Source organism: Micropterus dolomieu, linkage group LG05 (genome assembly GCF_021292245.1).
Source record: "Micropterus dolomieu isolate WLL.071019.BEF.003 ecotype Adirondacks linkage group LG05, ASM2129224v1, whole genome shotgun sequence".
NCBI classification, from domain to species: Eukaryota; Metazoa; Chordata; class Actinopteri; order Centrarchiformes; family Centrarchidae; genus Micropterus; species Micropterus dolomieu.
In genome coordinates this window covers 14183872-14209331 of record NC_060154.1, presented here as the reverse complement: position 1 = coordinate 14209331, position 25460 = coordinate 14183872, and the positions used below count along the sequence as shown (strand labels likewise).

The 25460-nt window shown below is 37.8% G+C and overlaps 2 protein-coding genes and 1 long non-coding RNA gene across 11 annotated transcripts in view; 1 reads left to right on the top strand and 2 right to left on the bottom strand.

Moving 5' to 3' along the window:
- Nucleotides 1-4539, bottom strand: part of LOC123971185 (5-hydroxytryptamine receptor 3A-like) — a 9468-nt gene extending 4929 nt beyond the window's left edge. Inside the window, exons 1-5 of the mRNA XM_046049873.1 lie at nt 4408-4539; nt 1835-1879; nt 1551-1660; nt 921-1090; nt 542-702 (exon numbers count right to left, since the gene is read on the bottom strand). Of these exons, the coding sequence (XP_045905829.1) occupies nt 542-702; nt 921-1090; nt 1551-1660; nt 1835-1879; nt 4408-4509 (588 nt within the window). The 5' untranslated portion in view covers nt 4510-4539. The remainder of the gene's footprint in view (nt 1-541; nt 703-920; nt 1091-1550; nt 1661-1834; nt 1880-4407) is intronic.
- LOC123971186 overlaps nt 1-22184 on the top strand; it is a 26415-nt gene extending 4231 nt beyond the window's left edge. Inside the window, exons 4-6 of the long non-coding RNA XR_006825145.1 lie at nt 16942-17063; nt 19675-19766; nt 21841-22184. This is a non-coding gene — a long non-coding RNA (uncharacterized LOC123971186). The remainder of the gene's footprint in view (nt 1-16941; nt 17064-19674; nt 19767-21840) is intronic.
- Nucleotides 15537-25460, bottom strand: LOC123971184 (5-hydroxytryptamine receptor 3A-like). 9 transcript variants are annotated; one of them, XM_046049865.1, is made up of 10 exons: nt 24445-25460; nt 22780-22868; nt 21862-22025; nt 21538-21582; nt 21254-21363; nt 20544-20713; nt 19671-19831; nt 18463-18673; nt 16837-17127; nt 15537-16364 (listed from the first exon to the last, which is right to left on the bottom strand). In XM_046049865.1, the coding sequence occupies exons 1-10, from the start codon at nt 24594-24596 to the stop codon at nt 16147-16149; spliced, it is 1611 nt and encodes a 536-aa protein (XP_045905821.1). In that variant the 5' UTR covers nt 24597-25460; the 3' UTR covers nt 15537-16146. The 9 variants fall into 9 exon arrangements, with proteins under 9 accessions (XP_045905821.1, XP_045905828.1, XP_045905822.1 ...); XM_046049872.1 differs by having other exon boundaries at nt 21862-22009; nt 24445-24479; XM_046049870.1 differs by lacking the exon at nt 24445-25460 and having other exon boundaries at nt 16184-16364; nt 16837-16896; nt 17015-17127; nt 22780-23112.

Below are 25460 nucleotides of genomic sequence, written 5' to 3'. Positions count from 1 at the left end.
TGGTGAGAGTGAACCTAAACAGTAAAGTTGCAGGCCAGACAGATAGAGCTGAAACTCAATATAAAGCTCCGTAGAAGCCGAGAAGAGTCATTGATTTGGGTGAAAATGCTCTATTCGCTCATCAGTATGAACAACCACTTTTACAATGTCATATTGTTTTCACCTCATCATTTGATTAGACTTTTAAGGAATAATGTTACATTTTGTCCATACCCATTCGCTCTGTTAGATCAGATTTGTAACCGTGTTGCTGCCACTTGCCAGGACACTCTTATAAAAGAGATTTTTAATCTCAAGGAGTTTTTTGTCCTGGTTAAATAAAGGTTTGAATGAATGAATGAATCAGATTATCAATACCATTGCCATGTTTGTATGTTAAAGGTACAGTATGTAGGAATTGGCCACTTGTCAAATTCCTACTCCAAATGTCAAACAATCCCTTTATCAGAAGTGATTGTTGTTACTGTACTGTCTGATAGCCAGATGTTTTGTATACAGCTATTACAGATGTAAAAGTAGTAAACTCAGGGGTTTTCCTCACCCAGAAGGTGATGATGTCCCACTCGTCAATCCCAAACTGGAGGATGGAGGTCTCCCCCAGTATGTCCACCAGCTCCCACTCTCCACTGGCTTCCAGGTAACGCTTTGAGTTTTCAGACATCTCCTTAAAGGTCAGGGCCGGACTCACCCTTACGTCCTTTACTGTGAAAGAAAGAGAAAAAACAATGAGAGACTGAAAACTAGCCTAATAGTTCTTCGCTACAATCTCAGCAAACCATACTGCAAAAGATCCCAAAAGTGCAACAGACTGTAGTTGCATTTCCTGACCCACAGCCTGATGGTTTGGTCTAAGTTATTGACAATATTTGTCTAAGTGTAGCCAATGGCTTGGTGAGTTTATGACTGTGTAAATGTCTTACTGGTGTGCATGTAGGAGCCAAATGTAAATGTGCAATTCTGCACGTCAAAAGGAAAGCTGAAGATCTCCAGGTTGCAGGCTGAGACAAGCCTAAGCATCCTGTCCCAGCGGATGCGACCTGTGTGGTTCAAGTAGACGTAAGGACACGCTTGGGAAACATCATCATCCACACTGGGAGGGTTGAATGTGGAGAAGTCAGGATGAAGTTAAAAAAATAAACAGAAACACAGTGACAGAAGAGATGAATGAGATGGTTAATTCAATGAGACTCCATGGGGAAACAAACAGAAGTAAAATCACTTTCACAATTCATACAATTTTTCTGCTCCCTCAACTTCGCATGGTGATTTTTAAAACATGTTTAACTAGAGCCGTCTTTCTCAACTGGGGCGCATCAAGCCACTTAAAGGGGTCATGGATTTTGAGTGGTCCTTAAGTTGCATAAATATGATTCATGTGGTGACAAAAAAAAAACAAAAGTGCTCTGATGCAAGCAACGCTATTTTGCTAACCTGGGGTGCAGCTTTTGCATTTTTTGGCTTCTGAATGGACCACTGAATTAGGGGGTGAGTACAAAACTCTCAACAATCCATCAAAAAGGAACAAAAGCTTTTACAGTTGGAGAACTTACAACTCATACACAATGATGTCCGGAGACCAGAGCCGACTCACAGGGAGAGAAATCCTGGTGACGCCGTCACACTCATCAGGGTCCCAAACTAGGAACTCATGGTGCCAGTACTGCAGTTAATTAGTCATCAATGTTAAACTTGCAATAGAAAACCACAATGTCTGCTTGCCTGTCATTTTATAATCTCTAAAGCGATTCCTGCTGTGGTTACAAACACATGATACATATGTATCAGATTCCATAAAATTTATTGAAAGTCTATTATTTCTTTCCGTGCTACTTACCAGTCTCAGCCATAAGAAAGTAGTGAGTATCTGTGTTTTTTCATTCTGAAATACAGTAAACAACAAGTAAACCTCACGTGAAGCTGATTGGTACCTCTTAGACCAGGTTAGAGTTAAGTCAAAAATGCAAATATCTATAACAATACATATGATCATACTGACCTGTGTTTACTGTGTTGGATATGTTGAATGAGTTACATTTAAGAATGGGAAAACAAAATTTAAATTTAGTTAGATTAAACTTACATGGAGCTATGGAAGCTATGAAAATAGAATTATTATATTATAATTGACAAAATGTTTATGTTAAAGATGTTAATAATTCATATAATGCATTCTTGGAAATATTTACACAAATTTATGATAATCATTGAAAAGTCATGTAAAAAGAAGAACAAGCTATATATGGATTTTATTAAGTGTCCAACCAAGGAAAAAGAGCAACAGTATAAAAAATATAAAAATAGACTAACATCAGTACTAAGAAAGCAAAAAAAGGATTACTATCACCAGCTACTGCAAAAATACAGACATGATATAAAGGGTACTTGGAGGATTATCAATAACATAATGAAAAATCATAAAGAGAGAGACTTCCCATTGTGTATCAAACATAATAACACAACAATAGAAAATAAAGAGGCTATTGTTGATGCCTTTAACCAGTATTTTGTTAATATTGGTCCAAATTTGGCTAATGAGCTACCAAAGTTTAATAAGGAATATATCAGCCCTACATTTAATAATATTAATACAATGTTTCTTGGAGGAGTATGTGACAGTGATGTTTTAGAAGTAGTAAGAAAGTTTAAAAATAAAAAGTCTACTGACTGCAATAATATTGATATGGCCCTTATCAAAGAAGTCATCCACTGTATTATTAAACCCTGCACCTACATTTGTAATAGATCTTTCTTAACTGGAACTTTTCCTGATGAAATGAAAATAGCAAAGGTGTTTCCAGTTTATAAAAGTGGAGATAAGCAAACACTATCTAACTATAGACCTATATCACTGTTACCCCAGTTTTCAAAAATACTTGAAAAATTGTTTATAAACAGGTTGGAATCCTTTCTTAATAAATATGATGATCTAAGTGAGCACCAAAATGGATTTAGGAACAACTGCTCCACATCCTTAGCTGTGATGGAGCTTGTTGAACATGTTGCAGTTGCAGTTGACCAAAAACTCAACACAGTGGGTGTGTTTATTGATTTGCGTAAAGCATTTGACACTATTGACCATGCTTTATTGCTGAAAAAATGTGAACAATATGGTTTGCGAGGGGTCACACATCAGTGGTTAAAGAGTTATTTAAGTAATAGATTTCAGTATGTACAAATTAACAATACACAGTCACAATTAGAAACAGTAATATGCGGTCTTCCTCAAGGTTCAGTTTTGGGACCAAAATTATTTATTCTCTATTTAAACAACATCTTCATAGTATCCACAATGTTGAAATTTATAACGTTCGCTGATGACACAAATATTTTCTGTTCTGGAAAAAATATGGATGAATTATTGCAGTCGGTAGAAAAAGAATTAACTGTGTTAAAGAAGTGGTTTGACTATAATAAGATATCTTTAAATGAAAATAAAACTAAATTTATGATATTTTCTGGTAATAGGACTCACAGTAATGCAAAGTTACAGTTAAATGGAGTTGAAATTGAAAGAGTCTATGAAACCAAATTCTTAGGTGTGATCCTAGATAATAAATTTAGTTGGAAACCACATATTGAATACATTAGAAGCAAGGTAGCAAAATCAGTCGGAATATCGGATGTAATAAATAAAAAAGGCTTGAGTATTATATATTCCTCCTTAGTTATGCCTTATCTGTCATACTGTTCAGAAATATGGGGAAATGCAAATAAAACAAACATAGATGTGTTAATTAAGTTACAAAAAAGAGCTATTAGACTTATTAATAAAGTAGGATATCGCGAACCAACCAACAAACTCTTTATTCAAAGTAATACCTTAAAATTCACAGATATTGTATATATAAAAATATTGGAAATAATGTACAGAGCATTTAACAAAAGTCTTCCATCTTCCAAATTATTTAAGTTAAGAGAGGGTAGATAATATAATAATCTAAGAGGCCTGTTTATGTTTGAATGTGGAAAAGACAGAACTAATGTAAAATCTAGATGTGTTTCAGTTATGGGTGTGAAATTATGGAATTCACTAAAAGATACTTCTCTGTTTAGCTTCAAAAGATCTTTAAAAAAGAAAATTGTTAATGATTATTCAGTTAGTATGTAAATCTTGTTAATACTGTGTAAAAAATGTATGTGCAGTATTGTATAATTATGTATACTGTTTTTATAATTTATAATGCTGATTCTTCAGGTATATGGTTAAATAGGGTAGGCAAATATAAGCCTTGGCTTCAGCCTACTCCTTTTTTGGTTATTTCATTGTAAATTTACCAAATAAAAAAATCATTCATTCATTCATTCATACAATACATATGATAATCCATAGTATGAATTTGAGTGGTGCTAGCACATATTTTGAAAATGCTGTTAGAGCCAACATCTGTTTCTAATTAACAAACTCACCACCCCCAGGACAGCATACAGAGTGAAGGAGATGTTGGTTATGGTGGGATTGCTGAGGTTCACTGCTGGCCTGAAGGATTGTAGGTCAAACACCGCCTGCATGGATTCATAGGTTGGACCACTGTGGCCTTGTTTGCAGGACAGTTTACTAAAACATAGAGACACTGACGATAGAGAAAGAGAAAAAACATATTTGCATTTATTACATCTTATTTGCACTTTCCCATTATCAATTAATGAAAATGAAGAGCTGTTTTCTAAATATTATGCTACTAAACAACTTAAAACAAAATGCTGTTTTTCTTTTACAAGTTTGCTTACAAACAAGGTTACTAACAAGGTTACTAAACTGATTAATATAAATCTGGAAATCATTATTATAAAAATCATTTGGACATAGCACTAAAAGATCTTTGAAAAATCATTATTTAATTAAACTGGTTGCCAAAAACTCTTATATACAATAACAACTCTATTCAAATTTGCTCAGGCAAAAAAAGAAAATATGACATTAATATATCACCGCATTGTAAGGGTCCTATTACTAAAATATTAACAGTACTGCTTATTATTCACATGAGGAGAAAGAGGATTGTTCAGTTGCAGAGCTAAACATGCATTAGTCTGGAAAACAAAATGCATACATAACTAAAAGCAATAAAGTAGTGAATAAAAATAGGTTATCATTACCTGAAATTAAGAGTAAAGCTGAGATGATGCAGATGCTCTGCTGAGACAGACTCATGCTGAATGTTTCTTATGAACCAAATATCCTCCACAACCACCAATCTAATTGTGTGTAAATCAAAGATAGTTCCTACTGCAGTGTAAATGCACACACACATGCATTTGTCTTAGCAAGATGTAGAAATTAATTCCCTGGAGACTTCCCCTAACTCTAACCACAACAACTACATGCCCAACTCCAGCCCAACCCATAACATAACCCTAACCTTAAACAAAGACTAAATCTCAAATTTGATGGTTTACATTTTAAAAAACAGCATCTTGTAGCTCAACATTAAATGAGTCCCCATAATGTGACTATGTGAACTTTTTTTATTCCTTACAGCATGAGTTATACACACACACATACACACATACAGTTGCATGCAGACTATACCTCTACAAATGAACAAAACAAGGGACTAATTAAAATAGGTATATGTTAATTTATTTGCCCTATTAACTATTACAATTGTGTATACTTTTTCTTTCAGTACAAACCTTTTCAAACTTTTAAAGCACAAACACGTTTACAGGCAGAATATGTCCTCTCCTTTGAAGGGCATTCAGTCCTGATGAATAGATATAAATGAACAGAAATTAAAAGGACAGAACTGAGTTATTGCCAGATCATAAGCACATACAGGGACATGTTGTTTTACACCTCTGGTAACAACTTGTTTTCATTTTTTTTTCAGCACCTACACGTCCAAATGGGAGTTAGAATCTGAATGAAGGTGTTATTGGAGCAAAACAACTGAGCACCTGTGACAGTGGAATTGTAGGGTTGTAGAAAATAGTAGCCTTGACGATATGGCAGCTACAGAAGTTTGGAAAATGGCGACATGGGGTACTAAATTTGATGGATTTACTGTTTATCAGTGTTAAGTAATGGGAAATGTTAATTCTGAAGGACTATGAGTCCTTCACATAACAGTTTTTGAACATGATGGATAGTATGTCGTGGTCTTGTGGTGCGTTTCATTTGACATGGTAAGTCAAATTTCCGACTTGGAAAGTCAAAAGAACAGCACTACCCCGACTTTGTGATCCAAGATGACTGCTCTGAGTGTCAACACAACAGTTTGTCAAATCTGCAGTTTATACCATTTATTATCACTTCGGTTTACTTGTTTCTCATATAAATTTTCGTACACAAAGTGCTGTCCAACTGCTGTCTGTGGACGAGTTGCTAAAGTGTTTAGAATGAGTAAATACACACAATGTGTTTTTTATCAACCTGCGTAACAATAGCTAACCTGGCTAATTGTAAACAATGGCTGGCCTTTTTCCGACATGTAACCTTATTTGAAGATGAGTAGTACTGTTTTTTAAATCAAATTTGTGCCCAATAAGTTTGATAACCTTATAACCTAACCAAAAGAAAGAGACACATTCCCTGATTTTCTGAAAAATCTAAGCTAGAAATAATGAATAAATACCTCATAGTAACAAGGACTGAAACAATATTTATTAATGTGCCATGTAGCTGTTGACAATATGCAAACTGTTGGCATATATCAATCTGTTTGTTATCTTGTATTTTATAACTACATATATATTATTAATGCATAAAGTAATAAAGAGCAGTACTTACAACAAACCTTAATTTAAATTTCAAATAAACTTTTTTACATTTACTCATTTGGCAGACACTTTTATCCAAAGCGACTTACATTTGAAGAACAACATACAAGCATCAACAAAGCATCAATACAGCAAGAAAGAGGTTCCCACTGTATAGGACCAGAAGTAACTGAAGCACCCCTTTACCTAACACCTTGCAATGTTTAGGATTTTAATAGGTCATCTTCTTTGCTTATTTTGTGAATAGTCATAATGTCCATATTACCGTGAAGCCACATGAAACAATGATGAAGATGAGCTCAGCAGGCTATCACTCTGTCATTTTCATTCTCAGTTAAGCTCCCACTGTGTTAAATGCCTCAGATTACAAAACTAATAAGTCAACAGTCTGCTCCATCAGATTGAGACATTCTGCTGGAGCAACATTAATTTATCATAATTTGGTGAAATGTGTAACCACCAGAGGCTTATATTGAGTCAATTGACTGATTGATGTGGCATTACTTAAACCGGTGGTGTATTAGTGTAATTAATGCTTAGATTGTACAACAGGTGCATTTGCTTTATTCTCATGTTTTCGTAATAGCTGACGCCAAGGCAAACACAAAGGTATGCAAGTGGCATATATATATATATACTACTGTATACAACCGTACTTTGGGGTCACTTAGAAATGTCCTTATTTTTGAAAGAAAAAAAATGTTCTTCAAAGAAGATTAAATTAATCAGAAATGCAGTCTAGACATTGTTAATGCAGTAAATTACTATTCTAGCTGGAAACGGCAGATTTTTTATGGAATACCTACATAGGTGTACATAGGCCCATTTCCAGCAACCATCACTCCTGTGTTCTAATGGTACATTGTGTTAGCTAATCGTGTTGAAAGGCTAATTGATGATTACAAAACCCTTGTGCAATTATTTTAGCACAGCTGAAAACTGTTGTGCTTCTTCTTTTTAGAGAAGCTATAAAACTGGCCTTCCTTTGAGCTAGTTGAGTATCTGGAGAGTCAGTATTTGTGGGTTCGATTATACTTTCAAAATGGCCAGAAAAAGAGAACTTTCTTCTGAAACTCAACAGTCTATTCTTGTTCTGAGAAATGAAGGCTATTCCATGTGAGAAATTGCCAAGACACTTGAGATTTCCAACAACAGTGTGCACTACTCGCTTCGGAGAACAGCACAAACGGGCTCTAACCAGAATAGAAAGAGAAGTGGGAGGCCCTGGTGCACCACTAAGCAAGAGAACAAGTACATTAGAGTCACTATTTTGAGAAATAGACACCTCACAAGTCCTCAGCTGGCAGCTTCATTAAATGGTACCCGCAAAACGCCAGTCTCAACGTCCACAGTGAAGAGTTGACTCCAGAATGCTGGCCTTTTAAACAGAGTGGAGAGAAAAAGACATATCTGAGACTGGTCAATAAAAGGAAAAGATTAAGATGGGCAAAGAACACAGACATTGGACAGAGGAAGATTGGAAAAAAGTGTTATGGACAGACAAATCCAAGTCTGAGGTGTTTGGATCACACAGAAGAACATTTGTGAGACGCAGAACAAGTGAACAGATGCTGAAGGAGTGCCTGACGCTATCTGTCAAGCATGGAGGTAATGTAATGGTCTGGGGCTGCTTTGGTGCTGGTAAAGTGGGAGATTTGTACAATAAACATATATTATTTGTACATAAAATGTCACTTGGTGCTTCAAATTTTTTACTGTCAAATAAACTACTGTCCCTGCAAACTAAATCAGCTGTCTGATCAAATATCTCACATCTTTTATAGTTAATGTCAAAATATAAATATATAAATAAACAATAAAAATATAAATATATCTCTAGTAAATGAGTTGAGGAAGACAGTGATTTGGTTGCTCTTTTCCTTTGGAGGGAGACAAATGGCAACAGCTAAATATTTTAACACAGGACACTGAGCCAGTGAGGCACCACACTGGAGCTTCTGAACTGGATCTTAGTGATAAACACCGTCTCCAGCAGGCTGGCCACCATCAAAGAGAGACCGATGGAGAAGAAAATGACTGCAGGAAACAACAACAGCAAAAATTCAGTACACTTTTCATTTCCAAGATGTGGCTTAGAGGAACAGTGCCACTAATCAGAATATGAGAAGCTCAGTCACTGTCTTCCCATGTCAAAGTGCCCTTAAACCTCTGTTTTAGTGGAATTTACCCTACCAATAGTTTTGGTTTCATTTGTACAGCTTTTGACACATATGTCTCTGAGATTATTGCTCTCACTCCAATACAACAGAGGTGAACAGAAAGTCGTCACTTAAAATATGTAATCGTAGCATGTCTTTAAAAAACTGTCACTGAATTCAGTGTTATTCTAAATAATATAATTAAATACTCACTTTAAACAGCTTTTACTGGTTCAACTTTCAAGTGAAGAAACAGTGCCTATCCAGACATTTGATAATGAACACTTTCCTTCCTTGTTCACATTGCCACTGTTGTTCAGTTGCCTGAAGCAGTCCCTATGTGTGTGGTCAAACTAAGCAGCTCTTAGCCTCAAAAGCACATGTGCAGTAGTAAATTTCATAAAGATGTGTATGTCCATATCCTTCAACTTTCTCTGGAATAAGATCACAGGTGTCACTTACTGATGAGGGGTGTCCTTCCACCAGTGGAAGGCAGCAGGTTGTTCATGATGAGCAGGAAAACTGTGTAGCCCAGGATGAGGGTCATCTTGAAGGAGGATCGGTCCACACTGTGGGGAGGCAGCAGGAAGCTGAAGAGTTGTGATGAGGAAGCAGCTGGGGATCAGGAGGTTCACCACATAGAGGAGTGACCTATGTCTTAAAATGAGCTGAGGAAAAGACATGAGTACAATGCTTTTGTGCTCCACTTTAAACTAATTGTGGATGGCAATGAAACAGCTTTGTTTAATTGTGTCATTCTTAAGCTGCACTTTGATTGATTTCTGATGGCCCACATATTTTTTCATTTCATGTTATTATAAAATGGTTAACTATGTTGATTTCTTCTATACTCACAGAAAAAACAGTACACTGTCATTAGTATATCGTCTATAATGTATGCAATTATGATTTTTAAAGGATCTTTATTAAATTTCAAACATGACAGAATACAGAGCAATTCCAAAAATACACACCTAAATAGCCTAAACATTATTAAATCAACACAGAATGATTAAAACAAACCTATACATTAATAAAGTGCTTAACCAACAGTAGAAAGTGCCATGTGCCAAGTGGTATGCAATTACCAGGCAGTGTGGAATTAGGTTTGATCAGCTATTACAATTCAAATTAAGTGATCATAGAACAACTAGAATAATGAAAAGTGCTTACAAAGTATTTGATCTGAGAGTAGTTTCCCACATCTTGCACCAGGGTAGAATGTTCCACAAAGATATCTATGAGATCCTACTGCCCATTGGTCTTCATCACATCTCTGGACTCTGCCAGGATCTCTTTAGATGAGACGCCTTGAACCATCCTTATGTCTGTATCTTAAATAACAGTTTACAGTTATAACAGTTGGGGGGCACGGTGGTCCAGTGGATAGTACTGTGTGGTTGCTGGTTCAAACCCTGGTTACCCCGGCCTTTCTGTGTGGAGTTTGCATGGTGTTTGCGTGTCACCTAATTTTCCTGGGAGACTCCAATTTTTCATTGCCCTCCCCCGGTTTCCTCCCGGGTCACTGCAGTATGATTAATGTTACAGTTAGGGCTGTCCCCGACTAAGGATTTAAATAGTCGAATCAGAATTGCCTATAGTTGACTGATAGTCGAATCATGTACGTGTGTTTGTGTGTTCGTATGCTTGTGTGCGGCCACTGCGAGCGGAGGAGGGGAGTGTAACACTAGCTCCGCTTTAATCTTGACAAGATGCAGACTCAGTGTCACTTACACTGTACATTTCCAGCTAAATTGAGTCTTATTTTTGACCCATTTCTCTCTCTCGCCTGCTATTCACCAGTCTTGTGCAGAGTTTTGCGTAAGCCCTAGTTACAGTAGTTGAGTGGTGGAGGCTACGCTGCTGACAGACTTGATTGTAGATGTACTTCTGAAACAACCTGGCAGTCCCATTGAAGGGTCCTTCATTTCTCCTTGTTCATCACTTACTTCCTGACTTCCTTCAATATTCTCTAATTTCGCTTATAGCAGCTAACGGTGCCCATTGCTAAATTAGATTAAGCACAAAACTAGTTAATGCCATTTTTATCCTTTGAAGAGCGCTAACTCTTTCAAAAGTGCAACGGTGTGAATGATAACTTAACCAATGTAATTTCAGTTTGTTTCGATTGATGTAAACTGAGCCAATTGGAAATCACTTGAGGGGAGGGTAGAAAAAGATAGTCGGAAGAGAAAGAACCACCGATGTGAGGAGGGACCCCGCCCACGGGAATTGCATCACCGCGCGGACATCTACCTACTGCACCTCGCCATTCTGCTGTATCGTCTACCAGCCTGTGGATTCTTTGGAACTGTCGGAGCGACGAGCCGCGTGAGTAAGGGCAGACTTTTCTGACCATTGAACTGTACTACCAGGGAGTTAAAAGATCACTCTTTCATATGTGCACCACCGTATGGGCCCCAACGTTTACAAATCCAAGCGCTTGGTAATAATTTGAACATTTTAAAGTTGAACTGTGATGGTACAGATGTGTATACTTGGGACTTTATTATACTAGAGTGGTACCTTTTGTTATTGATACCTGTACAGGTTACATTTATTTTCATTCAGTTCACACACACACACACACACACACAGTTTAATATTTTTTCTATTCCACCCTAAGAGAAACAAGACAAGGAAGTGTTACTTGAAGAGTACCAGAGTGGTTTGATAAAGCATCTTTTTGGCTATTTGTCAATATATTAAGGGTTCATGTAAGGTTTAAGCTCTGAACTTGTTTTTGAGAGTACCGGGAAAGAAAAAATAAATGTGTGTTCCCCTTTTTCATACTATATACTGTTGTTGTTCATATTTGACTTACTTATAAGTACTTACCATTATTCTGGGGAACTTCAGTACAGTTCTGAAGGTGAGCTTAGTAGTTCCACAGTGGAGGCACCACGCTATTATTGTTCTTACACACATTGTTTATTTGTTGTCTATGCCTACTTATCCTGCCTGAAGTCACTTACCAAATATTAGTAAACAGGGAATATTTAGCCAGCTCGCCATCAACAGCTAAGAACCCAGGATCCTGTTTAACACACTTTTAATATAGTAGCCCGGTGTGATAGTAAGGTACACCTTAGGTCTTGTTTGATCAGCTCTACTGGTGTCAGTAAAGGGTTACAATAATTTGATGAGTCACAACCGTCACAACCCCCCCAAAATTTGACACCTGAAAAATCCACCATGTGCTCCTGCTGCTGCTAAAGCTAGCCTCAGGTTGTGCTGCGCTCCCTATGGGTGCGCTGCTAACACTAGCCTCCTCCGGTCTCTGGTTAGCTTGCTTGTCATCTTACACAACTTCTTCAGCCTGATTCACTTCCTGGCTCCTTTTGAATAGATGGCACATCTCAATAAAGACACGCCTCCCTCTTCTCTTCTTCTCTGTTTCGTTTGCTTTTACAACCACCACTTCTCTCACTCATTTTGAGCACGATAACTATCTTATTCCCACAGTCCGCTTGATTCAGCACTGGGTTATGAGATGACCGGGCTTTTACGTGCTTTCTACACTTGGGCTTGACCAATGATATAATTTGGTTTAAATTAAAAATATACCAGCCTGCTTTGTAATTGGGTTTATATGATGTCGATATCTGAAATGTAAACTATAAAAAAGGAAAAAGGGAAAAAAAACATTTTTACTTCCCCTCGCTTGGGCACGTGCCCAGATTGCCCATTGGATAATCCAGCCCAGTGTGTATGTATGGACATTTGTGGAATCTTTTGCCCTGTGCCTTCTTTCATTCCCATCAGAGCCTGAGTTTTAACCCTGACAGAAGCCTCCCTGTGGACTTCACAATTACTCCTTTAAATTAAGAGCCAGGAACAGCTTTAAATGTTTTAGTTGTCGGTTGCTCTGGGCCAAATGCTTTGAATTGCCCTTGGGTGTGCACGTCCTCTGGCCCAGCTGAACTGTTTTGAGTACTTCTGTTCATTTCTACTGAAGTAAATATCAAAACTTATTTATTTCTTCACTTCTCTACCGGGAAATATACAATTTCCACCACAGTTTCCGTTTGGTCAGTAGGCTTCATCTTCAGGGAATATGGTGCGTTCCATTTGAAATGGGAAGTCAGAATTTCCGAGTTCAAAGGTCAAAAGTTCAAAGGTCAAAATTTCAAAGGGAACGCCCCCTTAAGTCGGAATCCCGACTTCAGAAGTCGGGAGAATCGCAATACCCCGACTTCGTGATCCAAGATGGCTATCAACAGTTAGTGAAAGCTCTAGTTTATACTGCTTATTAGCACTTCTGTGTACTTGTGTCTTATAGAAATGTCACAAGAGTCATGCTGCTAGCATGGCTGACAATACAGTTCACTAGTCTGGTTAAGAAAGCATACACCAATTAGCCCCATTATGACCACAGGTGAAGTGAATAACATTGATTATCTCATTACCATGGCACCTGTTGCACCTTACAGCTACTTACAGGATTTAATGGATCTGCCGCTAATGTCTTGATGCCAGATACCAGAGCACATCTTCAGAGGTAGTGGAGTCCGTGTCTCCACAGGCCAGTGCTGTTTTGCTGGCAAAAGGGATCTACACAATATTAGGCAGGTGGTCACAATGTTATGGCTGATCAGCGTATATTGATGAATCACTCTCCACATTACATTGATAAGGAATCAGCATTAATTCAATGTTCAATAGCAGAGTTAGCATTGGTCAAGCAAGTTCACAGAGAACCACGTTAATATATAAATTTACAAGAATACTGTTTATGCAAAAAAATACATATTTTGATAAATAAGTGATATTTAGTGATTTGCACAAAGCTATGTCCTGGAATACAAAAGTAGATATAAAATATAAATACGATTTTTTACACCACTCTTAGGCATCTTAGATTGCATTACCAGTAAACAAAGGTGAGACTGTGTTTTAATAACATAACTGAGGCAATGAAGGTTTATTGAAGACAGAATGCCACATGTCATGATTGTGAAACATGGGTTTATTCCCTAATTCTCATGTAATATTATTTTACATAAAACATTTCATGTGGACATCCTGTCAACCCCAAACTTATCTTCATATCAAAAAAAAGAAATTCTGGTCAAAATATAACCTGGCTGTAGGCAGTCGGCTTGATCTCATGAGGTTATTGTTGCCTGTGTTTGTGTGACGCCACAACACAGAAGCGAGTCACAACCACTGCAGACTAATTTGGTGCAGGCCTAGCTCAACTAAAATGAACTTCAATAAAGGAATAGAAATAAAAATGGATAACATGAATCACAGAAAAAGTACATTTTATTATCATATGTTAAAACAATATTAGTTTTTTTTATTGCATTATTCGGCATGGAGCTTTCAGGTTGAATTATAGAGGTAAGAGAATCGAACCCTCTGCTCTGCTCAGATTTATGATCAATGATTTCTGATTTATGACCAATGGCAACAACATAGCCTCTGCTTTCAAAATATGACCTGAACCAACCAAGGACTGTATGGGATAATCCTACCACTCAAGACATGTTACTGTAGGACTATGTGGTCGAGGTGGTAGAAGATAATCCTACTTTAGAAGTATTTCTAGACAGAAGCATCAAATGCTGCACTTAGAATCAGCAGTACAAGAACTAATGTTTTAACTGAACCAGTATTTGAATGTGCATCTTCATCAGTACTGTCTGGACGTTGTGTTGTGATTGGAAGCCAAATTTAACTTTGTCCAACAGGCCATTTACATTCAATAAATTGTTGAGTTGAATAAAAACAGCTTTTTCAATAATTTTCCCAATTAAATTATTATTCAGTAGAGTCCAGGATGTCTCTTTAAAAGGGACGAAATATCTGCAGTTTTCAAGGTGTTTTGAGGAAAAAAAAGATGCTTGACAATCGGATGAGCTCCTGATAACACCTGATAACCCCTCACTTTCAGCTCATCCATTGCAAAGCAACTTAACAACTAGGACAGAACAGCCTAATTGATGTCTGTGAAGATTCTCAGTCATCCAGGTCATAGTTATCCAAAGAAGGTTAAAGTCAAGGGCAACTGGACTTGATTGAAGATACTAGAAGACGTTTCATCCCTCATCCAAAGGACTTCTTCAGTTCTGACTGACTGGTAGGGAAACTCAGTTATTTAACCTCAGTGGGGTCGTTTGCCAGGATCGTTGATACTGCTGGTTCATTAGTGTTTGTGGCTGTTGTAATGACAGTCGTTATGGTTGGTGAACGACCATTGTTGGGATCCTCACCTGAGGCCAATAGGTTACGTTTGTAGAGTTTCCTGGGAAGTGATGAAAGGACCGCATTGTTAGTGGGGGATAAGTGGTGGCGTAGACCCCCTCCTCTGTTCAGCGACGGCTTCTCAGCCCGGGTGTAGATGGCTTCCTTGACACCTCTTTCAAACCATCCATCTTCTCTGTCTAAAATGTGCACCTGGTGGTCCTCAAACGAGTGTCCCCTGTCCTTCAGATGTAAGTAAACAGCAGAGTCTTGACCTAAGGAGTTGGCCCTTCTGTGTTGAGCCATGTGTTTGTGTAGTGGTTGTTTAGTCTTCCCAAAATACAGGTCTGTGCATTCCTCACTGCATTGGACCGCATACACTAGATTGCTTTTCTTGTGCTTGGGGTTGCGGTCTTTGGGGTGTACCAGCATCTGTCTTTGTGTGTTCTTGGGTTTAAAAAACACAGAGATGTTGTGTTTGTTGAAAATCCTCCTGAGTTTCTCTGATACTCCAGACGCGTATGGTCAACCAAGTCCAGTTGCCCTTAACTTTAACCTTCTTTGGATTGTACAGGATCTCTGTGGTGGTGTAGTGGTCTTGTTCCATTGTTTTGAAATTGAGGAATTTGGGGTCACTCTGATATTTTAGATTTTGTCCTTTAAGAAAGATGCAAAATAATAACATTTTGACAGAGAAAATATCAGAGACTAACTGTGTTTGGGGATTAGTTATCTTATCAACAGCAGAAAAAAAACACATAGAAATAGAATTTTTTTTTTGTTAATGATGATGGTGATGACAATAAAGAATATACAGTTATTGTCCCTAAACCATTATATTGTACTTAGTTATTGGTCCATCCTCTTGGATACAAAACTAGCAAAATTGCATAAACATGGTTTACTAAGCAAAATCAAACAGAAAAAATCTGAACAAACACTACAGAAACAACACCTACTAATAAATGGTGGCAGAGGCTTTGTTTTGCCAACTACTTCTACTGCTTGCTCTTGAATTTGTTATTTAGACATCCTAAGAATTGATCCTAGCAATCATTCACAGCTGACCGATGTCTAGTTAGGACTGGTTGATCCAGACGCACCACATGAAGATGATGACCAGGGCATAACAGGAGATGAGCAGCAGATAGATGCGAAAGAGCAGGTAGTCGAGGACATATCCTACGTGGCACCACTTGTCCTGCAGCTCGCTCTCCTTCTGCAGCTTGGTGAGGTGGTCACGAAGGTCTCCTAGATATTGACAGATCTGTTGTAGCTCAGGCAGAGCAGCTGTACCTGGCAGGAGATTAGCAATAGAAGGGATGACAGTCTACACTGAGTGAGCTGTAACTGTTATAGCTGCTTGACTCAAACTTTCATTCCATGTATTCAGACGTTATATATACAGTATACTTATATAAACTCAGTGTGTGTGTGTATAAAATTTCACAAGCTCAGGTCCTCTGCCAGAGGCACAGTTTCAGGATTCTGTGCAGTCTCTTAGCTGTTCCTAGTACTGCACTCTTGGCTGGAGTCACTCTCCCAGTTTGGGTGTCACAGCCCCCAGGGCTCTGATTACCACTGGCACCGCTGTTGCTTTTACTCTCCACATCCTTTTCGAAAAGTGTTCAACTGATTATTCACTGTTATAGGCATGTCATTATTATTATTTCTGTGTTTATATATAACCTCCAGTATTTTCAAGGTCAGGCCACTGGGCAGCTCCAGTTGGCAAAGTAATGTTTGTCATTTGAGTCTGTTTAATTACCTCCAGTGCTGGCTGGGTGTTGGGCAGGTGTCTGGCTTGCTGGTTGGATGATCCACGGCCCTGAAACGCCATTTGAGCTGTCAGGTTTATCCTTTTGTGTTACAGACGGGGGCTGGACATCCTCCGACCATCGGTAGCAGATGAGGTTGGCGATGTATTTGAGCACAACCACCCTTACCCAGTGGGGGACCTCTTGATATTTCATGGAGCTGTGGTGGAGGACATTGGTAATGACGACTGTCTCCAGTAGACTGATGACCATGAGGGCCAGACACACAGAGAAATAGATACCTAGATTGAAGGATAGATTGAGAGATCAAAGGGTACACATTAAACATGTCAAATGGAAAACTTATTTCCTCAGTACCAGAAGACAGCCATAATGTATCTGCAGGGAGCAGATAGAGTTGCTGGTCAGTTCAATTTACTCAGTGACTCAGTCTCAGTCTTTTACAAATTTCTCAGATTTCCAGCTTTCAAAACTCACGTTCAAGAACATAATACAGTATAACAAAATATTGTATTGCCTCACCAGCAAAAGTGTGAAGTCTCTGTTTTAATTAATTTGCTTACCTATCTGTATTGTCAAAATGGAATTTTTAGTATTTGTGTTAATTGAAAGTCACCATCGATCAAGTGCATGGGTCACTTTAACAACTCAGTTATTTAACAAATTCTTATTTTTAATCATTTGTGTTGCACCTGTGTGGGATGCATGGGAAAATCTAGTTTCCTTCTCTATGATGGAGCATGTGCACAAGACGTGATGTGTTGATGTATTACAAAAAATTAACTACTGTATGCTGTTTTGTAGTGTATTATTGTAGCATGGCAGACCTAGTCCTGCAAAATGTCTCTGGCCCTTTCAGCAGTCCATAAAAAGTAATTACATTTCTGTGGTCCCAAATAAGAAAACAATAATAGTTATGCAGCACAATAATTTCAGTATGTATGTTTTGGTGCTACCTTTACTCATTGGGGTGACTCCAAGGAGCACTGTGTCAAAAGATTACTTCTTTTTTAATTGACAGGTACAGCATCTACTGCAGAAATCTAAAGTGAAAGACCCCATGTGTGGTTTCAATTCATAATTTCTAAAAATTGTTTACCATATTGATAAAACTAAATTAAATAGGTTCAAAATATATTACACTGTATGTTCTTTATAATTAATTTGTAGTTCCCACCATCGTGTTGAGAACAGAATACCAGAATTACTTGGGTCATGACAATTTTGGGATGTAAAAATTGATATGCTGACCATTTTCATTCTGACTATTTTGATTACTTTCAGTTATTTGTATCTATGTTAATTGGTAGTTGCATTGTCAGATAGTTAGACAGTTATATAGTTTGGCAAAATCACAAAAGCAAAGGGGAAAAACTTAAAACTGCGTTAATAGATTTTTTGGCCACTTTGGGGGCAACAGAAAACACAACACTGCAAATTATCACCTGATAGACTTATAATATCTAACATGTTGGCAAACAGACTTTTTACACATTTACATACATGTGTGATGTCTTTCAAATTCCACACAGTCATTTGATAATATTGGTTAAATGAAAACATTGATAAGTGCAGCTTTAAGAAAACGGCTTGTGGTGGGGGTCACCACTTCTGACCTATGATGGGCGTGCCGTTTGCTGTGCTGGGCAGCAGGTTGTTCATGATGAGCAGGAAGACGGTGTAGCCCAGGATGAGGGTCATCTTAAAGGTGGCGCGGTCGACACTATGGGGGGGCAGGTAGAAGGACAGGATGTCGATGAGCATGAGGAAGGAGCTGGGGATCAGCAGGTTGACCACGTAGAGAATTGGCCGGCGTTTTATGACCACCTAGTGAAGAGTCAGTTTGAAGAATCTCAACACATTTACTGTACAGGACATCAATAACCTTCTTCTAACAAAATGTTCATGGTAGACTACTTATCATAACATATAACAAACTATCTTTACTATCTAAGGAGGGAAATGTAAATGTAAATACTCTGTATTTGTATAGCTCCTTTCTAGTGTTTTTGCGACCCAGCGTTTACACTATATTGCATTGACCATTCACAGGCATTCATACTCTGTGGAATTTTCAATTCTTTCAATTAACGGGCAACCTGCTGTACCTCCTGAGCCACCGCCAATATATAGGCTAAGATAACATGTAACAAATGTAATACATGCACCAAGTTAAAAAGAGTACTAATTAACAGTAATTATTCTTGAGGAAACATTTGTACTTTGTATTGTTAGTTCTGTGTTAAATATAATATATATAAAATGATATTTTGGTCCTTTGTAGCAGAAACAAGTTGTGACACAACATATCATCACCTTTTAAGTTACGGCAAACTTGTTAGCAAACAGTTTGCACATGTAGTAATTATGGACACCATTATTATTTATTTGAATGTAAGACAAATATTAATCTTCTTTAGCTGCTAAAGTCTCCAATATGATATTTTATATATATATATATATAATATATATATATGTGTGTGTATGCTAGTTGCTATATGTCTGCTGTTCGGTGCTGATCAGGTAGTGTTGTTGTTGTTGCCTGCTGCTGCAGCTGCCTGCTGCTGCAACAACGCTATGAGAATGGTGAGAGTAAACCATATTAGTAAAGTTGCAGGCTGGACAGTTAAACACTGAGCTGAAACTCAATATAAAGCTCTGTAAAGCTGAGAATAGTTGCTGATTTAGATGATAATGCTCCAGTGTCTCCTCTAGGATTTTTTTCAGCAGCAGGGGCAGGCCAATCTGTCTTATAGCCAGATGTTTTGCATACAGCTGTTACATTTGCAGATGTAAGAATAGTAAACTCAGGGGTTTTCCTCACCCAGAAGGTGATGATGTCCAACTCGTCAACCCCAAACTGGAGGATGGAGGTCTCCCCCAGTATGTCCACCAGCTCCCACTCTCCACTGGCTTCCAGGTAACGCTTTGAGTTTTCAGACATCTCCTTAAAGGTCAGGGCCGGACTCACCCTCAAGTCCTTTACTGTGAGAGAAAGAGCTATTAGTGTGCAGAATTATTAGGCAACTAAATTACAAAAATAATTCCTATCAAATGACTTAATTCTCAATTCTTAGAGTAAGTGTAACAACATAAAATGATAATTAAATAACAATTTTGGCCTTTCTTCCTTCTTCCTGTGCCACTGCTTGAAAAAATTATCTACCAGAAACTGGCAGTAGGTTTGGGAGTCAAGTTTCAGTCCATCTTTAACCTAAAAAGGTCCAACTATCTCATCCTTAATGATAGCTGCCCATACCAGTAGCCCTCCTCGACCCCGAAGTCAAAGTGGTGCCCTGTGTCCATCAGTGATCCAACAATTAGTAAGAAAGAGGCGTGGTCCTGTTCCTGAACTTTAGTTACATTACTGCATTTAACTCTTGTTTTTGGCCCATTTTACCAGAGGTAATGAAGGTACAAGGTAAATGAATAACAAAATAATAAAGCTGCCTAATCATTATGCACACCTTGATACAAGGTGTGAGTCACTTTCACCACACCCTCCCCCATTACACAAATACTGTACATATCACCTGAAAATGATTAATTCCAATGAGCATTCAAGTTTATATGGTTTGGAGAAATTGTGCATAGAAATAATAATCGGAATCGGAATACTTACTTGCCTAATAATTGTGCACTCAGTGTTAAGCGTAGCAAATGACTTGGTGAGTTTATGACTGTGTAAATGTCTTACTGGTGTGCATGTAGGAGCCAAATGTAAATGTGCAATTCTGCACGTCAAAAGGAAAGCTGAAGATCTCCAGGTTGCAGGCTGAGACAAGCCTAAGCATCCTGTCCCAGCGGATGCGACCTGTGTAGTTCAAGTAGACGTAAGGACACGCTTGGGAAACATCATCATCCACACTGGGATGGTTGAATGTGGAGAAGTCAGGATGAAGTTAAAAAAAAATAAACAAACACAGTGACAGAAAAATTAGTGCGATGGTTAATTCAATGAGACTCCATGGGGAAACAAACAGAAGTAAAATCACTTTCACAATTCATACAATTTTTCTGCTCCCTCAACTTCACATGGTGAATTTTCAAACATGTTTAACTAGAGCAGTGGTTCTTAAACTGGGGGGCATAGAGCCACTTTAGGGGGTCGTGGATGTTGAGCGGTCCTAAAGTTGCATGAATATGATTCATGTGGTGACAAAAACAACAAACAAAAGTGCTCTGATGTGATCAAGGCTACTTTGCTAACCTGAATCTTGTTTATTTCAATTGTCTGTATTATTAATGATTGATTAAATCCACTATTGCTGGGGTGGGTGGCATAAACCTTTTTTGGAAGGGGGGCGTGACAGATAAAGTTTGAGAACCAGTGAATTAGGGGGTGAGTACAAAACTCTCAAGGATCCATCAAAAAGGAACAAAAGCTTTTACAGTTGGAGAACTTACAACTCATACACAATGATGTCCGGAGACCAGAGCCGACTCACAGGGAGAGAAATCCTGGTGACGCCGTCACACTCATCAGGGTCCCAAACTAGGAACTCATGGTGCCAGTACTGCAGTTAATTAGTCATCAATGTTAAACTTGCAATAGAAAACCACAATGTCTGCTTGCATGTCATTTTATAATCTCTAAAGCGGTTCCTGCTGTGGTTACAGACACATGATACATATGTATCGAATTCCATAAAATTGATTGAAAGTCTATTATTTCTTTCCGTGCTACTTACCAGTCTCAGCCATAAGAAAGTAGTGAGTATCTGTGTTTTTTCATTCTGAAATACAGTAAACAACAAGTAAACCTCACGTGAAGCTGATTGGTACCTCTTAGACCAGGTTAGAGTTAAGTCAAAAATGCAATGATTAATAACAATACATAATGTCACATGAATTCAAGTGATGCATGCACATATTTTGACAATTTTATTAGAGCCAACATATGTTGATCTACATTTAAATTGCCTGACATTCCCTATGTCAGCTATAGTGGAGGTTCTGAATCTGGATTCAGGTGCTCTTTGTATTTTTCTTAGATTGCTAATCGATGAACTCACCACCCCCAGGACAGCATACAGAGTGAAGGAGATGTTGGTTATGGTGGGATTGCTGAGGTTCACTGCTGGCCTGAAGGATTGTAGGTCAAACACAGCCTGCATGGATTCATAGGTTGGACCACTGTGGCCTTGTTTGCAGGACAGTTTACTAAAACATAGAGACACTGACGATAGAGAAAGTTTATAAAACACTTTATTTTTGCATTTATTACATCTTAATTGCACTTTTAAACAATTAAACTTTCCCATTATCAATGAAAATGAAGAGCTGTTTTCTAAATATAAAGCTATACTAAACAATAAACAAAATGCTGTACTTTTCATTTACTGGTTTGCTTACAAACAAGGTTACTACACAGATTATTATAAATCTGGAAATCATAATTATTTGGACATGGAACAAAAAAGAGCTTTCAATAGTCATTGTTTCATTAAACTGGAAGCCAAAAATCTTGAGTAATTTTATCTTGATATGATTTCACATGGCACAGCTAATACTGTAAGATAGTAGATGACATCCTTTAATTACTTCAACATGTTCTTCTTATCATAATTTACAACTCAAATTACCTAAAATATTCCTTTATTTTGAATTCAACACAAAACATAATTGATCACAAATTTGTAATACAGTGGATTGATACTTGATAGAAGAATGTTTTCAGGGTTTGTTCTTCATTTATACATGCTTACATACAATAATAGTATATAAAAATTTGCTAGACTGGTAGATCATTGGAATGTTACAATACAGTCTGACAGTACAATAACTAATACTAAAATAATAACAGTGCTGCTATTCACATGAGTAGCAAGAGGGATGTTCAGTTGCAGAGCTAAACATGCATTAGTCTGGAAAACAAAATGCATACATAACTAAAAGCAATAAAGTAGTGAATAAAAATGGGTTATCATTACCTGAATTTAAGAGTAAACTTGAGATGATGCAGATGCTCTGCTGAGACAGACTCATGGTGGATGTTTCTGATGAACCATCAGCCACCAATCTAATTGTGTGTAAAGCAAAGATAGTTCCTACTGCAGTGTAAATGCACACACACACACATTTGTCTTTGCCACTTAGCAGGATGTAGAAATTAATTCTCTGGAGACTTCCCCTAACTCTAACCACAACCACTACATGCCCAACTCCAGCCCAACCCATAACATAACTGCATGCAGACTATAACTCTACAAATGAAGAAAACACAGGACCAATTAAAATAGGTATATATTTTTTTGCCCCATTAACTATTAAATGTATGTTTTTTTTTTCTTTCAGTACTAACCTCAAGTTCAAACTTTTATATCACAAACACGTTTACAGGCAGAATATGTCCTCTCCTTTGAAGGACATTCAGTCCTGATGAGTGTGTGTGTGTGTGTGTGTGTGTGTGTGTGTGTGTGTGTGTGTGTGTGTGTGTGTGTGTGTGTATATATATATATATATATATATATATGTGTGTATATATATATGTGTATATATATGTATGTATATATATATATATATAGATATAAGTGAAAAAAGATAATAGATAAAAAATAGATAAAAATGAACAGAAATGAAAAACACAGAACTGTGTTATTGCCAGATCATAAGCACATACAGGACATGTTGTTTTACACCTCTGGTAACAACTCCTTACTATTTTTTTTTTTTTCAGCACCTACACTCCAAATGGGAGTTACAATCTGAATGAAGGTGTTATTGGAGCAAAACAACTAAGCACCTGTGACAGTGGAATTTGTAGTTGTAGAAAATAGTCACATATGTGTATCAGTAATTTTGAAGTCACAGAGAAGAAATGCTTTTAGGAGCTGCAAACCCACAAAAACAACATTTACTTCTTGCTGATGTACAAATCCTATGCTACAAATTACAAATTAATAAACTCATACACTCACATTTTTGCTATACTTGTGGCAGTGAAGATGGCGCAAAACACATTCACAAACGTGAAGAAGTTTGAAGTCACTGACAAAACTTGCACATCCACAAATGAATATGTGAATTCATGCAATGAGAGTTGCTCACCTGTAGGATATTCTCTCATAAATGATTAGTTTTCTTCTTTGAGCACAAACACAAGGCAAAAACTACAACTGCTTGAATTTACTGCTACTAAGTCTCAAATATTGTTTTTTTTCTCATAATTGACAAGATCTACGCACTCTCAATATACCAATCAGATGACGCCACTGTCATGCCACTGCTTAACTGTGATTAGTCAGGATGATGCCAAGGGAAGCCAGCCGCTGTCTGGCTTCATGCCAATCAAATCACAGCATGCGATCAACGTCATTCAGATAAAATAACGGGAGCTGTTAGCAGCTTTAGCTGGTGCAGTTATGGAGGGTGGAGATTTGGAGTTTTTAGTTATAATTAGGGATGCAAATTATCGATTAATTCATTAATCATTAGTTGATTGACCTTATCGATCGATTAATGATTAACTGATAAGCAGCTATTTTCAATCAATAGTGTCTTTAACATAAAAAACAAAATATTGCTTATATACTGAGTAAAAATGCATGTTATATTGCTCAATTGATGTTTTATTGTAGTTGAAGTGTTTGACCAACCTGCCAGCAGCTGCAATTACTCGGTTGACACCAGCAGCAGCGAATCCGTTGTTGACGGCCAGATTTAAGAAGTATGTGCAAAGCAAGAAACTGATTTCCAACTGACTCGTGCGGGGTTGTTTGCTGAGACGATGTTTTCCGAGCGTTGTCATGCACACAGGCTATTACATGCCCAGTGAGTCCCCATGACTCCACAGCCTGGTTGAGTTTGTCAGCTAAATCATCAGCTTTATGTCTCTCTGAGAGGCTCTCCGTGAGAAGGACTGCTGACTTTACCTGCCAGTCGTTTTCAGTGTAGGACAAGTGATTGTAATGTAGCTTTCTGAAGTCAGTGACGTCCAACAATCTGTCGTCAGAGCCACATTAGCCGCGGCTAACTGTGTTTTTAGCTCAGCCTTCTTGTTTTTGTAGCGTGCTTCCAAGTGGGTAGTTATGGTCGCTCGAGAAGGGATATTATATCCTGGCTCCATCAAGTGTATTAACTCCCGAAATCCCTCACTATCAGTGGTGCTAACTGGCATCATATCTTTTTCGATCATGCCGCAAATCCTCTGAGTAATGCCCTCCGCTTTCCTGTGGTCACATACTCGCCTTCCCACCACAGCAGCGATTGTAGGTTGTGAACGCGACAGACTTCCTCCCTGCAACACGGCTGCATGCAAGTTATGAAGGTGGTATCTTAGCAAACTCGTAGAGCTGTTGTACTTAATCGTAGAACCGCAAAGTTTGCATTGAGAGTCTTTGTCATCATTAATTAATTTGAAATGCTTCCACACTCCACTCCGTTTTGACCGCCTCATGTTTGGTTTCTTTTTTGCCGCCCCCAATTTGGTGTCGGGTCTCTTGCCGCCTGCGAGAATCTTGTGTCACGTTCGCATTGTTCAATTAGCCAACAATTAATTTAATTTAATCGAGCAAATTCTTGTAATGAGAAGTAATCGATAATCGATTAACCGTTTACATTCCTAGTTATAATTAATAGTTTTACTAAACTACTACTACAGCAGCAATTTAAG